General features: G+C 37.4%; 1 protein-coding gene across 1 annotated transcript in view; it reads right to left on the bottom strand.

Annotated features, from left to right (window-relative positions):
- Positions 1-627: 627 nt before the first annotated feature.
- The window catches only part of ntng1b (netrin g1b), a gene marked incomplete at both ends in the record, with an annotated part of 61,520 nt that continues 42,915 nt past the window's right edge, over positions 628-19,232 (bottom strand). Inside the window, 3 exons of the mRNA XM_079379928.1 lie at positions 628-878; positions 13,858-14,030; positions 14,205-14,327. Of these exons, the coding sequence (XP_079236054.1) occupies positions 628-878; positions 13,858-14,030; positions 14,205-14,327 (547 nt within the window). The remainder of the gene's footprint in view (positions 879-13,857; positions 14,031-14,204; positions 14,328-19,232) is intronic.

Below are 19,232 nucleotides of genomic sequence, written 5' to 3'. Positions count from 1 at the left end.
ATTTGATCTTACACCAGCTCTGACTGATAATCTGGATCAATTCTTGTGTGACATACATCATGGGTCTTTTACATTACTTCACAGAGTTACAAGAAGCAGCGAGAGGGTCAGGAAAAGGTAAAGTGTGAGAAGTTTGACAACCAGTCGTGTTGGTATGTGTGTAAATTCAGGTGGCAGTCTACGAGTACATCTTGATTCATCTTCACATTGATGATTTGTCTCAAAAAAAAAAATTGTATTGCAGTGTTTCTGCGCTCTGAGGCTTGAGATAAAGTTTTATCTGACGGATAGCTTCAGAGAAGTGTAACAGTGAATTGATTTGATTTCTTCCTAACATTTTCAACAAAGACAAAGACGGCCATTAGTGTCAGCTTTTTTTTAATGTTGTTGTTCTTTTTTTGATCCTCTTGCAGTTTCTGTTTTTTCAGTTTATCCATCATCTCTGGCAAACTTTAATTGACATAGTACTGAGTAGAAAACTTTACGGTTTCCTAAAAAGATGTTTCTTTTTTTTTTTTTTTTTTTTCTCATCAAAGGAGCATTTCTTTTCAGTCGTTGTGTGTCCTCTAACAGGAAGTCATGATTGGAGCCCCTGTGGAGAATGTCTTTGGGGCAAAAGCATTCCCCTCAGAATAATGTAAGGTCCCGGGTGGCCAGCAGGGAGGGGATGAGAGAAAGAAGAGCCAGAAGGAGAGTCTGGGCCGTGGGCGGGGGGTGGAGGGACGGCTGACTGGATTGCAGATCCTCGCAAGAGTCACCCTGGCACTGGGCCTTCTCACACAGTATGCCGCTGAAACCGGCCGGACACTGGCAGCGCTGGTGGTGGTGACACACACCACCGTTCTGACAGCGCAGGAGCACATTGTCACACACTCGAGCTGTGGGGAGCAGAGAAAAAGAGAGGTGAACATGCATTGCTTCCCTCCCCCAACTTGGAAACACTTTCCAGGAAAAAAGTGCATCCATCAAGATGATCATCAGGTTGCTGTGTGTGTGATTGTTTATGATGGGTGCTGGCAAGAGGCTCAGCAGTGTCTTTTAAGGACACCACGGGGGATGTTAGTCCCACTGTAATATTGCAGAAGTGATATGATTAATCATAGAGTGAGAGGTGGGATTTAGGGCAGGAAATGTATCTTTGTGTGACACATTTTTCAGTGTGTGACCAAAATCGAAAACACCACTGCTGACTTTTGGTAAATATCTGACATGGAGCTACCAGTGAAAGTCCAAATGCTGCCAACACAATCTCACGGCAATTCCTTACTATTTTACCTTTTGGCAAATTGGTGGCTAATTAATCAGATTTTTAGTACTTCATATTTTATTTAATTTTTTCAGTTACACTTTATTTTAAGGTCCAATTCTGGCTATATTAACAAACCATTAACTACAACTTTTGCATCAATAAATTCCTAATTTGCTGTTCATTAATAGTTAGTAATGTAATTGTTAAATTTAGGTATTGGGTTGAATTAGGGATGTAGAATATGGTCACACAGAAAATGTGTTCTATGTATACCAATAAACAGCCAATGTGATAATGGCTAATAGGCATGTTAATAAGCAACTTGTTAAAAGTGAGAATTGGTCCTTATACTAAAGTGCTGCCTTATTTCTTCTTAAAATAATTAGTTTTCGTATGAATTCATATGTGATCACCTTGTAAAATTTCTGATTGTTTTGTGAGACTGGTTTGATGCTGCATTGCTGGTAACTCCAGGTTGATTGGTGCTTTTTAGCATGTGAAGTTTACAGCAAACTCAATCAACACCTATTGTTAAATGAACCGTTCAACAATGCTTTGACACTTCTGATGTTGGATCCATAATCTAATTATTGTGAAATTAAAAATAAACACCACATAATTAAGATTCAAGGCTTTTCTACTCCTTCAAATTTCAAGTTCGAATTCAAGACAAACAGTGAAGTGGTGTGCAATGAAATTTATGTCATGGTGCCAATCCAGTCCGAATTGCTCTAATCTCCCTTGACCTGTAAACAAGCTCTTTAGTGGAAAAAAGATGATTGCTATTGCATTGTGCTAGCTTCCATTATTGAGGAAAATATTTGCTTTGGGAGGAGAGACAGGACTATTTGCTCAGAAACTGGGTGTAATTACATGCTGCTTTCTTCATTCAGATGGATTTCATCTTGGTCCTCTGAGAAGCAGGGACAGAACAAAACTATGAGCAACAGTCCTATTAAACCCCATTTAAACCAGACACCTTAGGTCTTTACGATGGTCTCCCAGCCTAGCCAAACTAGAGTTTAACTAGTTCAGTTTTTTAGCTGACCCTCTAAAACCAGTCTGACCAGAGGTGCGTTTCCCATACATAAGACGTAACTGCTTAACTAACATTAATAACACTGCATTATTGGAGAAATTAACTCGCTAGTCTGTCTAAACTGCGGTAACTCTTCACAGTTGTTGTTTGAGCCATGTTGCTTCAACAATCAACAACTGCTGTTGATGACATCAAGCAGGCAGTGGAGTAATAACTTTGAAAAATTAATTGGTTCAAGATTGAATTCATGTCAGATTATTGTTGTAAATAATCAACATGACATCTGAAGAATCATTTGCTATTTGTTCTCCACTGTTTTGCTTTATTTCCAGATGTTTTATCCAGTTGCAGTATACTCGTGAGTTTCCCATGGTAATAAACCACTTACGCACATGCACACTCTTCATTCTCTTGACAAACTAATAAAAGATGTAGAGCTTTGTACATATATAAAATGAAAAATATAAATTGTACTACATGTTAGATTGCTTATTTTGTTTACGAGCATGATCTATTTACTGTAACAAGTAACAATAAACCATGTTTCTAACCACAGACCAATAACTAAATTTCCAATCACACAAATTTTTGAGGCTGTTGATGCACATTCATTGGAACTATGGGTTTTGGAAACACTAAATCGTTAAACTGAAATATGCTGATAACGACAGAATTTTCGATCATATATTGGATAACACCAGTTTCGGGAAACACAGCCCCAGTCAGCGAGACTATAATAAATCACTAATGTAATCACACTTAAAAGATGCTATTAGGCCCAACACAAGTGTGTACAATGTAGCATGGCCACAAAATGATTGCTAAATAATACTAAAACTTATTATAGGACAAACTATGTATTTTATTTTTTATAATGATCGGCTGTGTGAGCTGCACAGTGACACGGTGAAGAGGTTTTCCGCATCAAAATCATTGCTATATTGTGCATGTTAGCATTGCTGGAACAATGTATTGATCAATCAGAAGCCATTTTTTATTTACATTTACATTTTATTTACATATCCTCGTATTTTTATCTAAAGCTAAACACGCTTTATTCAAGCCCTTTCAGCTCCGTGCGCTTTCTCTCTCCGGATGCGCGCCGGTGCCAAGTTCAAGAGCTGCCGTGGTTATTTTAACAACAACAGAAACACGGTGAGAGGCAAAATTATAGATTACTTTCACTAAAATACAACAGAAAAAAACAATGCTGCAAATACATCTATTTATCTATCTATAAAATATGACTCAAACCAGATGTAACAAGACGTTTCTGATCTACATTTCGCAATATATATATATATATACACACATATATATATAATTGTTGTTAGATGGCTAGGTTGGAATTTAAACTTTGAAACTGTTATTCTTTTCTGGTCAAGATGAGAACGTTTTGATTATCCAATGTTAGAGAGAGGACAAAACAAATAGAAACATTTAAACTTTAATATGGCGAAGTCTGATATAACTCATAAGGTTTAATGCTGTCCAATATAAGACTGAAGAGGAAAAAAGAAATTGAAACATTTAAACTACTGAAAGAACAAAACGGAGTAGTTTCACGGTTATCCATGGGCGCTGCGGATAATCCGCGGGTCGGGTAATAAAAAAATGCATTCTGATTATTTGCGGTTGGGTCGCTGGTGGATAAAATAAATCATAAATGATGCAATATTAACTACATTCTTTTCATTAGGCAGACGATTTCATTTGTGTGTGTGTTCGCCTGATCGGGAAGTTGCAGTGACAGAAACGGTGACATTCCAGATAAAGTTTAAAAGGAGTAAAGCCTCTGTTAATGCTATTGAGTAGGCTAATATGGCCAAAGAAGATATTTTGTTTTATTAATAAACGCTTTATTAATAAATGCAGCATATGTCCCCATGCATCATATACGTCGCCACGCGTTGACATCATCAAATTGTGATCGGTACATGAGATCGGCCAAATGTATGAGTACCGATCGAGTCATAAAATGTGAATATCGGCCGATACCGATCTCCGGCCGATCGATCGGAGCATCCCTAGTTTAAATATAGACCGTTTTTTCTGCACTATTACTGAAATTCTACTATTATACAAACAAACAGAATTGCATCACTTCAAAAGAGACACTTTTAAGCATTTTAAGTGCTGAGGACAAATTTAACCCTGAAATATCACTTTTTTTATCAAATCTCTCCACGAAAAAGCCCATCTGGCATGGTTTAACTGGTGCTCAGAAAAGCTCAGTGTCCGTTTTGAGCGACAACTCTGGAAAGATTTTGCTGGGATTTAAACTTTAAATCTCCAGGCTTGGAGTTTACTTTGTTCACTGTGTATGGGATTAACCAAATGCTGACAGGCCTCCAGAGGACCCTACAGAGCTATTGTCTTTCCATGAGCATCTGTACCCAAGATTAGATTCGAGCGAAGGGTGCGGTTCACGTGTACCCAGAAGACAGACCCGCTGCTACTGCTCCTTTGACTGCTTCTTTCTTCAAATATGTACATATGCACCGAGGGAGCACTGAACACACAGACACTCACGTCTGTCCCGGTCTTCATTTTCATCGTCAAAGGCGTGCAAGATCATCCGTCACATGTAGTGTACAGTGGCTTAGATTGCATTTGCACTTGTGTTGCGCTTTACCTTCTGACCTAAGAAAAAACTGAGGTGTGAACCCTGGCCGAGGTCTGTCTCTCCCTGGGAGATATATGTGCTGTATCGCACCTTCGCCGACTATGGTGACTTTTTCACACGCTAACGGAACAGAACAGGCAGCTCCTGAGTTGAGCAATAGTGACGCATGCATGCGACAGATCTATTCGTTCCCTGACAGGTCAGAGAAGAGGTTTCAGTGCTCCTTTTAAAGATGAACCTCAGGGTGGTGTACTATTATGGATGAGACTAAAAATCTTATTCAGTTTAGCGATAATGCTTTAGAATAATGGTGAGTCATTAATAGGTAACTATGCAGGAAGTAATTCAGTACTATAGTAACACTTCAGATTCTACTGTCCTATTAACTAATATGGAAACAGGATTAACTAATTATAGTGAGAACTGAGATAGTTCTTAATTAGATAATCAGCAATGTCTAAATGAGATTAAAGGAACACTCCACTTTTTTTGGAAATAGGCTAATTTTACAACTCCCCTAGAGTTAAACAGTTGAGTTTTACCGTTTTTGAATCCATTCAGCAGATCTCCGGGTCTGGCAGTAGCACTTTTAGCTTAACTTAGAATAGATCATTGAATCGGATTAGACCAAAGACCGAACATGACCAAAGAGTTTAGATAATTTTCCTATTTAAAGCTAAAGTAAAGTAGTCCCCAGCTAGGTAACTAGTTATGATATAGCTTGGGACTACTTTCAGGTGCTGCGTAATATCATTGCGCCTGCTGCACCCATGGTACGGCAGCAAAGTTCCCTGATTATTATGCCGGAATGAGAGTATAGTTTCTAGCCGGAATGAGAGTATAGTTCCTAGCCATATCGGCCTAGAAAAATCGCAACTTTTCATTTTCCGTCGGTCTTAATACACGATGTAACTACAGAAGAGTCAAGTTTTAAATAGGAAAATTATTGAAACTCTTTGGTAATTTTTGTGCGAGATGCTAATGGTCTAATCCGATTCAATGATCTATGCTAAGCTACGCTAAAAGTGCTACCGCCAGACCCGGAGATCGGTTGAATGGATTCAAAAACGGTAAAACTCAACTGTTTAACTCTAGGGGAGTTGTAAAATGAGACTATTTCCAAAAAATATCACACAAGTGCTGTAGGTAAACACAGCTTGCTGATATACAGCCATTTTTTCTTGGGTTGTCTTTAAAAACTCTCTTTTGCACAGAACTACTTCCTTCCGCCACAGAGCTCAAGCCTCCATTACTAATTTGAAAATGTCAATTCAATTCATTCAAAAGTACAAAGGCAGCGCTCTGATATACAGCAAGTTACACAAAATATAACGTGATTAGATTTTGCCCTCTGCCAAAACTATTTGCTATGGAACAATTAATGAATTAATGAGACCAAAGACTGCTGATTAGATTTACCCAAAATTAATTATATCTCATGTTTATTCACTAGTAGAGACATCAGAGCCAGTGGTAAATTCCAGAAGATCTGGCCGAGGTAAGGTTGCTCTTGGTGGGTTATGAGTACCGAACGGTCGCTGATGCACATCTCCAAAAACATTGAAGGAAATTTTCAATTAGATGTTATCTTTATTAACAAACCGCATATTTGAAGTCTATAGAAGTAAATTCTTGCCTAAAAAAGCTACAACTACATTCTGTGACAGTATTATTTCTAAAATTATAATGGATTTGGGCGCATGCCATGACACTCTCTGAGAGAAATCCTGCAAATGGTTTATACATGATACAAACGGTGAAACGGTTGGAGTTCTGATATCACTATAATATTACACTCTTGTTGTATAACTGTTTTATAATTGGTAATGTTTAAAAATTTAGACCTGTAAGACATTTTCATGCTGTTATTCACCATTTGAAAACCACTGTTTTAGAATAAATTAAGAATATTGTGCCTTCTGCTCATCATCAAGCTATTTTACTGTAAGTTCCCATATCATACATTGTCTTTATTGATTATCAGCAATTACTACTCATTAACAAATTTCAGTGTCCAGTGCACATATTTTCCAGCAATCTTTTCTACCCTGTGTATCTCTTTTATTATTTTTATGGTCTGAGTGATGGTTTCTGAACTGTATTCATCTGCTCGAGATATTAATTTCAATCAAGCCTTTGAAATCTGTGTACATAAACCTACCACCATCTCGTCTTTTTTTTTCTCACTTTCACTCTTCTTTTCCATGAAGAGGCCAGGCAGAAGAAAACAGATACTTGAGACTAATTACATTTGAGAGGTTATTAGAAGAGCCTGATATCCGGGAGGTCATCATTAAACACTACTGTCCGCTGGCTACTTACTAAAAGAAGGTTTGGATCTAGAAGATGTAAGGTGTTGAACAACCAGACAGATTCTCACGATCTCACAATCCTCTATTTTGTTCTGCTTTTGGTCCTGACAGAAAAGAGACCACTCTCTGTCACTCACAATCAGCAGGAGAGCTGAAAATGAGAAGCCTTCAGTTTTTTCAATCCTCTTTTCTTAAAGACCCCATGAAATCAACATTTATTTTAGTTCATCCTTAAGCTTTGAGACCATCTATGTATATGCTAGTGATAAAATACATTTCAGCAGCCTCTGACTAGCATTAGAAACTATCAAATCACAGTTCATAGCCATGATGAGTTTTTGAATAGGACAACGTTAACATTTTTTTCATGTCATTGTTTTCTAATTCTAAACATAACGGTGTCATCAACAAACTAACTGACAATGAGAAACAATGAGTCACTCAAAACTGTTGCATGGACAGTCTTTTGAGATTTGAGACTAGACTGAAATCGTAGAGGAGATCAAAGTAGACATAAACAAAGGCGCTTTGTTAGTATGAGGGTTTGGATCCTCAAACTGGAAAAAACAAATTCTGTGGTTGGATGTTTTACAGGCATTAATGAGATGATTTCTGAAAGTCTTACCTTGATTTCGGTTTGCTGCTCCAAGAGAAGAAGCATTCGGTCGAACTTGATGAAATGAAAAATAAGAATCAAAATATTTATTGGCTTTTATTCAGTATTATTTATTAACCTAGTGTTAATCTACTGGGTTTCAGTCACTTTTATCACCTTATCTATATAAACACAATACAAAAGATGTCCATTATGCCATGAGTGAAAAACTCACCAGAGGTGCCAAGATTATTCGGGATACCTGGGGAAAAAAAGAAAGAGCTTGCATGAATTAAACTCCATTTACAGAAGCCTTTTAAAAAAGTCATATGTGATAAATATGTGATAACCTTGCATCACAACTTCATGTTTTCAGTGAGGACATCAGATATGGAGGAAAAAACACAATCAAACCAGCTCATATGATTCTGGCCACTCTTTGATTGTAATGAGCGGTTCTGTGTGCCACAGTATCATCACCGGCAATTACAAAACTGGGTTGAAAACTGTTATTTGTTTCAAAAAGCACACTTGCATTGGCAGGGATCAACAATGAGTTTTTTTTTTCTTTTTCTTTTTTTTGACCTTTTGGGCCAGTAGTTCATTTTTTGAAATGTATGTATGTATGTATGAATGAATGTATTTTTCAAGCACCTGTTTTATTTCTAAAGAATATATATATTTTTTTTAATTATAAAAATAATATTTTTAATTAAACAGGGCTGCAACTCAAGGACAGTAGTACATTAGAAAATTATGGGATACATTGCAAAATATTATATTTAGCCTAAATGTAAACTAATGTACGTTTCATCACATTATAAAATAACACTAATGGCAGTATGCAGGATTTTTTAAACCATATTGAAGGAGTTTCCATACTCGTTGATCGTTTTTCTTCTACTACCCACTCCAGCATTTAGAATAAATACAAATGTTAATTTAGTGATTAAATGCATAGGCACAATTTGCATTTGTCTACAAAAATAATTGTGTAGCTCTTTCTTTTAACTGCTAGAGTACACGCAGCCTGCCAGAGTGTTTTATGTTATTTATTATTCATTAATCAGGAGTGCTGTTAGCTAGCACACATTTTAATAAATGATTTAACTTTTCTATCCATCAGATTCTTTTTTATATGATTATTTTCAATCATTAACTATTATGACAGGCCTGACATTTCAAACCATTGTACCTACGCGCTGCTCTCCAGTCAGTCTATAGGACACTGTTCAAAGAATAACAGCACTGAATATCTCAGCATGCAATTGCTACAGAACCACAGACCACTGAGGTGCTTTATGTGATCTTTTGTTTTATAGTTTCCAGGTTTGTTTTGTATAATGCTTAACCTAGCAACAGCGACTAACAGATATTTTATCGCCACATTATATTTATCCCCAAAAGAGTTTAGACTCAGACGTGGTTGAATTCTCTCTCACGGCACATCATAGGCCTCATTATAGCATTAGCGACTCAAAGCTAATTGGAAATTCTGCTCACCTGAGCTATGAATGACAAGTCTGGAAAACAGGCAGAAGTGGACAGCTGGTAGATGAGCTCAGTGTGCATTGATTAAACCAAAATACATCTTATTTATCAAAAAAGTACCGAACAAACATAATTCTTCACTTCTCAAGCACCTGTTCTTCCCACATGGGACACAACAAGAGCACAGAATTGAAAATCCTCCTCCGCAAGCATAAGATCAAGATCTTAAGGTTCTGCCTGGTTAAGGCTGCCACACACGCATTATAAGTATTTCATGCATTTTTGCTGTTTATATGAAGAATGCAATGCTAATGTGACATTTGGGCATAAACGAATACGATCAATTCCACAAAACTATACACGGAGCATAAATTCATAGGCATGAATTTCATGAAATGAAATTGGCTTCCTTTCAGTTCATGAGCTGGAATTTCAATTAAATTTGTCACGTCCCGCTGGATATTGAATTGGAATTTGAATGACAGGAAATTGACAGAACTGCAATACAAATAAATTGAATGTAGTCACAAAACATTGTGTTGTTCTTGACTAATGAAAGAGAAAACTTCTTAGGTTTCATGTGGTTTGAATTTCTCCTGAAACTATTCAGTTCTGTCATTGCTTGTGAGGAAGTGGAATCCGCAACAATCATTATAATCAGAACGTTATATAGACTGCACAGAACCTCTTTTGATTGTTTTGTTTTTCCCCCCTGCATATCTGATGTCCTTACTGAAAGCTGGAAGGTAAGTAAAGCATATACCGTCCACCATATGTATTGTGACGAGTCGGCTGCCTCCCCCCTTTCTATCATCACCACCCCGTCCCGTATTCGCCGCCCTTCACCAGGCTCCCGACGGGAGTGGGTGTGTGAGAGAGGAGGGGCGCTGAACACCCAGGGCTGGCGGCGTGTGATGAGGCGCACCTGATGTTAATAGAGCCTCATCACCGCCGCTGTTTAAACGCCGAGCGCGCCTCTCCTCGGGAGACCGGTCTCTACCCCGTGCATGCACGCTGGTGTCCTCGTGGGTCCAGGAAGGGAGCGTCGAGGAGGACTGCCGCACCCGTTAGGCGGCTGACGGGCCAGGATGCCGGGCCGTCGAATCCCCCAGAAGCGCCGGGGGCCCAGGAGATGGAAGAAGCCGCGCAAGAGACGCCGCCGCCACTCGCTCCCGGCCCCGAGAGGGGAGCGCGTGCGGCCACCGGACTCCGCCCCTTCCCTGGACCCTTCCCTTCTGAACACTACCCTCCTGCACAAGCCCCGCAGCACAACGAGGACACCAGATTCCCCGTTTATTTGGACACTTTTCCCCTTTGGACACTTTATTTTCCCTTTTTATTGTTTAATAAAAACCTCTCCAAGGCTTGACGCCACACCCACTGTGTCTGTCGTTTGCTCCTCCCGCCACAGTATATATTATAAATGACCAAACAGGAAATAATATATACAGTATAGTCACAAGTCAGAACATATAAATGTAAATCAGAATATATAGTTATACATTTGTACAATATATACATATGTACAGATATGTATATACAAATAAGAATATATATTTAATATCTATATATTATAGAATTATTATTATATATTTACATTTTTAGTAAAATTACCTATAAACGGGATCATACACATAACACACCTGTATGTAATTTTCATTAACAATAATAACATTAATTGTAATCAGTGTTGGGAAGGTTACTTTGGAAATGTAATAGGTTACAGATTACAAGTTACCCTATTTAAAATGTAATTAGTGGTGTAACTATTTTAATTACTTTAATAAAGTAATGTAACAAATTACATTTGATTACCTTTCTAAATTTCTAATGAATGTTCTCAACTGTCATTTTAAAACATTTAAACCAGGCACTCAACACCGATTATTCTCAGAAACTTGAATTTAATAATTTTAAAGCACAGTCACCACAAAAGCAGTCTTTAGCACTTCTTCTTACTTTGAGATAGTTCTGAGGTTAAAGAAAAATAAAAAATCATAATATGTAGTTTAGTGGTTATAATACTGTTTTTGAAATCAAATATTTGCTTTGCTACGACAGGAAACACTGGCATCTAACAATGCATTTGAAAAAAAAAAAATATACATAAACCCAAATATGAAATAAAACAGTTATCGAAAAAGCATGTGTCCTATTCTCTGTCCGAAACATTGGTGTCTCATATTTTAGAGGTCAATGCAATTTGGGAATGAAATCAAACAAATCTGTGTGTTTGTGTGTGAAAATATTCAGATCTAATCCCCTTTGTAGTCACTAACATTTTCATAAGTAACTGTAATTTACTTACACATTTTACAGTAACATTTATTTTGTAATTAAATTACGTAATTCTGTTACATGTAACTCCCCAACACTGACAAAAATACACTGAGAAATTTCTATGAATATATATAGTCCCCTTCATAAATTTTAAATGCAATGTTAAAAATCCAATTTAAACTCAGGAAATAAATTGGACACATTCTCAGTCCTCAACCACGATGATTAGCATTTTGCTGCGGCAAAAAAAATGAACAGTAACCCATTAGTTAACTCAAACCCAGTGTAATCAAAAACTTGGCCCTTCCCAGCCTTGTTTGATGCATAGAGAAATCTCCTCTGCTGTGTCTGGCAGTATGGTGCTGGTGTATTGGCACAGCAGGACACTTTCGCTCTCACACAAAATGTTCCCTCCTGACTCTCTAAGCCCATCCCACCAGACAAAGTCATGGATTTCATTATTAGACGTGAGGTCACATGCAGCCATATATCTGCATGAGCAGGGTCCTGCATACCATGAATCTTAACATAGAAATAAATTGCCCTTGTGATCACGGCAGAAGACTTGATGACAGATGAAAGCTATTACAGCTTAATTAAATTCTGCACTTTCAGCAAATTTATCTTTATGTGAGAGCCATATGTTTCATAACCTCACATGTAATACGAACAGCGTAGGAGAAGTGGCATGTCGCTGCGATCGTGCTCATTTACGAGAAGGGGAACGATGCAACAGTCGAGGACTATTGATTTCACCAAACCTGCAGGGGCAATAATGTTATTTTGATTTCATATGCAAGCCTGTTGCATTGTGGATTTCTTGCCAAAACAGGTGCTAAAATTGCTTTTGATATAGGTGGTCCTTGGTTTCCTCTGTTGGGCACAGATGTGTCCCGGTATTGGGTTTTTAATAACTGGCTGTCAGTCTGAGCTTTGCCCCTGCATTATGAGGGCCTTCATAACGGGGTGGGGGGCTGGAGCGATATTAAAGGCTTTCAAAAGCATGTATACTCACACAAAAGCACTTCAGGTGCACTGAATCTAATATTGCTATAAAAGATCTCGCATGCATCACTGCAGTGTTGAGAATGCAGAAAAGAAAATTCATAAACCGAAATGTCGCTACCACATTCCTCCTTGCGATGCAGCATCCAGTAAAACGTCCTTTGCTTGGGATTGCATAAGTATATGGCTTGTGCTTGATGGCAGTGACTAAGTTTTGAGTGGACCTGCACTGAGGGGGCCAGAGGCTTCTCCTCCCACCATCTGGACAGTGCCGAGCCTCTCGCTGTCCCTGAGCTACAGTTACTGACTTCATTCGATTTATTAGGGCAATGAGCCCCCTGCCTTGGGTTGAGAACTTGACAGATGTGCCACTACTCAATGCCAAGATGAAGCTAAAGAAGAGGATGACTTCTGGCTCTCACAGGTTGGGAGAAGCACAAACAAGCTAATAACAATAGATTTTTAGCTTTTATTTCAGGGGTATCTGAGGATGCAAGAGTGGCAGTTGAGGTGAGGAAATAATTGACAGCCATGCAGAAAAATAAATATTATATTATATATATTAAGTAAGTTTAATGCTCATCAACACTGCATTTACAGTATTTGATAAAAATATATAAATAAAATAGTATATTGTGAAATATTATTGCTATTTAAAGTTACTATATTATTAACAATTACTAAAATTAAAATGAATATACTTTAAAATGTAATATAATGTAATGTAAGTTTCAGAGAAAGATGCATTAATGTTTAACATGTCTTTAATGGGCATGTTTTTAATTAAATGTTTGTTTATATCTTTACCTCTTAATTTCAAGCAGGGTTATTATAGTTCACTAAAATTAAAACTGATAACTAAATAAAACTAAACATTTCTCGAAGTACTAAAACGAATAAAACTACATATAAGAGAACCTACTAAAAACAACAAAATTACTAAAAACTCAAATACAAAATATAAAAGTTAAACTCTAATTCAAAATATTCACAAAACATATAATAGTATATCAGTGATACTAAAATAACACTGATTTCAGAAGCCTGCCATTCGCCACTAATTATACATTTTGGAGCTGTAGAAAAAGCTGAGTTTCTGTAATATGTGCTGCCTACAGGCTTATTGTCGGTCCTTTTTTTGTTGCTCTCAAAGTAAAATGTCATTTGGAACACAACTGAAAAGGTCACGTTTCGGTGCTTGATGGAGCACTATGCTTTCCCATGAGTCATGTCAAGAAGGAGATGGCAGGATGTACTCACAGATATTGGCAGTACCCTTAGGGATGGGCAGGTAGGAGCCCATGCTCCAGGCTCGGCCCTGGTAGTGTCTCTTGCAGCGTGCGCAATCCGGCCCCGTAGTGTTGTGCTCGCACTCGCAACCCAGCTTCCCTTTGTCAAAAACACAGCTGTTGGCATGCAGATTGCACTTGCACCTAGCAGGATGAAGAACAAAACATAATAAAAAATGGGAAATGTCAGCCCAGGCTACCGTTGCTATGTTGGTGGCACGAAGAAAGAACCAGCCGCAATGTTTGACATCTTATCTGAAACATAATATTAATTTCTTTTGCGATGCGTTCGGAGCCTCTTTGTGGCATCTCCATTACCAACTCCAACCTTTAACGGTGGCTTCCCATGATGCTGTGGAAGAGAGCTTCATTATGCCATTAAAAACAGAGCTCATTTGAGTGTGCCCCTGCGGAGATACTGAATAGAAGCGTGGGTCACATCTGTGACACAAAAGCAGAATGAAAGCCTCTCAGTGGTTGGGCTTTAACATTGAAAAAAGGGAAAGAATAAAAGAAGAGGAAAGTCTATCGACACTAACAGCACCTCTTCAAAGTTCCTCTGATGTCTGCTGGGAAAGAGATTTTGACAGAGTCACTGTTGTTTCAGAGTGTTTAGAGAGCATTAAATGTAAGAGGAAATCACGATTTGAGGAGTCTATGTCAAAACAAGGATGCTTTCCATGAATTTTATTTTATAGGAAGACGCATTGGTGCATCCTGACACCAATGTTTCAGGAGTTTAGGACTTTTCAAAGCTGTAAACTAAAACAAAGATTATTGGAGTACATTTTACACAGATACTGTTCCAGTGTTTTTAAATTTCATGTATAATTCATTTGTTTCTTTTTTAGTGCATGTGTAGTTATTCATCCTAATTTCCTAGTTAAAGCGGCGAGAGCTTCAGAGACACTCGGGCGATTGCGGATGATTATCTTAGCTGCCACTCGAGATGAGTGGTCTCACTTTCCATATCTACTCTAAATATAATTTGCAGTCATTGATTTTGCCAGGAGACAAAAGGTTACAACCGTGTTGTGTACTTCTGACCTCCGCCTCCCTGTGAGATGGGCAGCGGTTAATGAGATCATTGAGCATTCAAGATATGCTACACCTCTCTGGAGGGTTTGTGCTCGGTATGATATCAAGGCAGTATTTGTTTTTCTGCAATGCGTTCGAAGGAGGACTTTTGCTCTTTGGACAACCATGGCGGTGAGGATATGTGGCTGCCTCCTGCTGTGAACCCGAGACAGACATGTTACAGAAATACATCCATTCCAATTGACTTTCTACTTTTCGTGACATTGCGCATAAATGATTAATAACTGCGGGAAAACAGTGGAACAAAACCTCTAATTTAAGCTTTCATGATGGTCTATTTAACGTCAAATGGAGCTACAGTAAGTGCTTTCGTCGGCATTGACTTTGATGGACCCATTCAATATCGTCATTCAGTTAGACAATTTTTTTCAATAGAGCATTCTGTATTATTATGCAGTGTATGTTTTGGCATTAATACGAATAGGCTACTTTCCAATTTCAGCATTACGGAAGTGCACATATTCATCGCCTCTGGAGTATCATAAAGGGTATTCAATTAAATCTCCTCTATGTCTCTAATCTGTGGATGTATCTAACCGTCCTTCATCCAAATAGTAAAATTCCCTAAAGTGGTGTGCTTTGAGATCTGACCGTCGGGTTAATTAAAAACCAGCCGAAACTGGATCATCAAGCCGATGTCACCAAGTTCAGTGTATCTGCGGTGCAGTGGCGAGGGACGTGATGCTTTTGCCGTTGGCATTGTCATATTGAAATTGGAGGGACCGTTGAATATTATTCGGTGGGTGCCGCTGGGAGAACGCCTGGCACGGCAAGCGTTTGTGCTGGCAGAAAGAAAATCCATTTAATAATTCTTTATTGGCCTTTTTTCTCCTCGCTCTCCCACAGTGGGCTTTGGCCATTATCTAAGAGTGGCACCACTCAGTGACTCATTTAACTCCACTCTCCTCCCTCCTGTTATGAATCGAGAACGTAAGTGTTTTGCTTTGCGCGCTCACTCTCTAAAGATATGGCTCAGGGCGTTATACTGAGCGGCATTGTCTGTGAGGTGTAGTTCATAACTCATATTCATGAATTTTGGCCACAAAGGGGCTTCATTTCACTATTCAAATGAATCTGAGAAATGGTTTTGAATAAGAATAATATACCCTGTTTTTTAACATTTTAACAGAAGACGTGTGGCTTACGTTATGAAATCTTATGATGCAACGCAGTCTAAACGTTAGCCCTCACACAGAGGCGTCTATACTCCCATGCCCCATTACTATGAAACATAGCAATGTCTGAAATATATTGTCTGTCTTCATAGGAAGTAGAAAGCAGACTTTCATGTCAGTTCCTCTTGTTATGTTTCATCCTGACCTTGGTTTCTCCTGGAATGTGTTTTCCTTCAGAAGCCTCTCCCATTTTCTATTTTCTTTATGGTTGAGTTCCCTATAGCTCAATGCCCAGTATTTGTGAGACCACCCACTATTAAAAATAAATCATTTGCGATTTTTAAATTATTGTGAAACTCGGTTATACTCCCAATCAGGATGTAATATAGGAAATTTGACGATATGTATCTCTGTAAGCTCCACTCGATCTTATGAGGCGCCACGTAGGATTTATATCAAACTTAGCTTATCAATACATACATAAAACACGTGCATATACACCTATAAATTACTCACATATACATGTTTACTATTGGATGTTCAATATATATATATGAAATACACGTGCACACTAATATTAAATCCATACCAATACATATTATGTTAGTAATGAATGCATATACACTTGTGAATAACTTGTGTATACATATAAACTTGACGCATGCATACACCTGTAGACTCTCGCTAATACATACAAACACGAGTTTATATGTATGTGTGAGTGTTTATAGGTGTATATGCGCGCATCGAGTTTATATGTATGTGCGAGTGTTTATAGGTGTATATGCGCGCATCGAGTTTATATGTATGTGCGAGTGTTTATAGGTGTATATGCACGCATCGAGTTTATACTGTATGTATGTGCGTGTCTTGTTGTGGGTGTATATGCATGGATCGTGTTTGTATGTATTAGCGAGAGTCTACAGGTGTATGCATGCGTCAAGTTTATATGTATATGCAAGTTATTCACAAGTGTATATGGATTCATTACTAACATAATATGTATTGGTATGGATTTCATATTAGTGCGCACGTGTATTTCATATATATATATTGAACATCCAATAGTATACATGTATATGCGAGTAATTTATAGGTGTATATGCACGTGTTTTATGTATGTATTTATAAGCGAAGTTTGATTTAAATCCTACGTGGCGCCTCATACGATCTAATAGTTTATTGTTTTATGTTTGTGCTTTCATTTTTATTATGCTGTCTCATAAAAAAATAATTCCAAAAATAATTATGGGAAAACAAATACCAAATACTATTGTGTGGCAATTTCTCCATTATTGTCATTGTGCTTGAATACCACAATTTTATTGCTGAATAGAATGCATGTTATCTTGTAGTTTTATTACTCAATGGCCTCTGAGACTCAGTGAAAGAGTTATTTTCAAGCTGATGTGTATCACAGGCTCATCACAGTCCCGCTGTTTACTATCAATTGTAAACTTGATTTTATATTGTTTGCAAATGCCTAAGGCTATGAAGGCTGTAATGTGAAGTCTCATCAGGCAAAGCTAATTGTTCAAAGATGAGATCATAATACCATTAGATGTAAGTTAAAGGTGGAATTTATTTTACCTCGATAAAAAGTTTGGCCCAAGAAGAAATTATTAGTCCTTCTTTAAAATGATAAATACATATTATAATAAAAGCTGTTTTATTTTACATGAAGCTGGTCACCTCATTGGAAGATCACATGACCCTTCCCTAATGTGTATTGTGAGCTGTGACTTGGTAATGCTAATGCTCAAACATCTATTTTAAAATAATAATTCATATGTTGTTTGAAAAAAATGACTCAAAATACATACAGCTAATTTTAAATGACAGCCATTGCTCAAAAAAGCTTTTTACCTCCAGAAGTCTGTAATTGAACTGCCTGCACCAAATTAATTAAAATGATTTCTAGCAAAAGTATAATTTAAGTAAATAGCAACAAACTACATATGTTGAAAAATACTTGAATTAGTTTATTAAATTAATTAGTTTATAAATGAGAATATACATATTTTGCGGTATATGCCATCACTGCATACATGCACATTGAACTTATATCTGCAGCAAGGAGAACTTAAATATTTATAAGAGATCTTAGAAGAATTTTGAGCATGTCCAGTAAGTAAACTTTACCAGTATCTGTGTGTCATGGTTTTACTCATGCTGTTTGACCCCTGGAAACTTTCTTCACCTTCTGGCCTTGAGGATTAGAGAGTCTTAGATGTCTTTGTAGTGAGAAGCAGACTTGGACTCCAAATGTAAACTCTAGTGGAGGCACAGAGACATCTGACAGCCATCTTATCAAAAAGGAAGGCGAGTGAAGTCCGTAGCTGTCCATCTTCCTGAACTTCACAGGTGTAGTTGAAGGTTCGCTCGCTTTTGTATGTCAACCCAACCTTAGTTACTGGAGAACCTGCCTGGCTCTCGACATCTGGCCTAACTTTTGTTGAGCGACAACTGTGATGTGACCCGTATAAAGAGAAGTAAACACAACACAAGTGAAGACAGGACAAGAGGAAATGTAAATGTGCAGAAGGAAAAGGAACAAATTTAAAAGTTGGAGTCTCGATAACAAAATTGCTGAAGATTTTTTATTTTTTTTTGCATCAATGATAATGAACTAAGGAGCCTGTAAGATAAAGATATATATATATATATATATTATAAATTGTTATAATTCATGAATGCTTTTGAATACAGGGTGGTCTCTTTTTAAAGAAGACAATCAGCAGATTATTGCAGAAGTGAAATCATTTAAAAAAATTAAAGTAATTTTTTTTTTACTGTAAATAAAATGTACTGTACTATTTTTATATTTTACAAAATATGTTTTAATCCAAATTTGGCATAAAATTAAAGACATATGTCTAAATAAGTTGTGTTCCAAATTTAAAGTTGATATAAAAAAGTTTTTTTTGAGGTTACTATGCAATTTTGTTTAGGCGTTATACCACAAACAGTCACCGGGTGCCATCCAAACCCCATGGAATTTTTTTATGCATTTTTCTGTTACAAATGTATAAATTTCTCTCAATATTACTCCTATCACAAAACTAACAAATATGGAATCTTGAGACTCAGACCTTTCCGATGACATGTATTTTGTCAAGATTATAAAAAGTTT

Source organism: Barbus barbus (genome assembly GCF_936440315.1).
Source record: "Barbus barbus genome assembly, chromosome: 26".
NCBI lineage: Eukaryota > Metazoa > Chordata > Actinopteri > Cypriniformes > Cyprinidae > Barbus > Barbus barbus.
The sequence above is the reverse complement of the archived record's forward strand: the minus strand, read 5'-3'. Positions and strand labels throughout refer to the sequence as shown.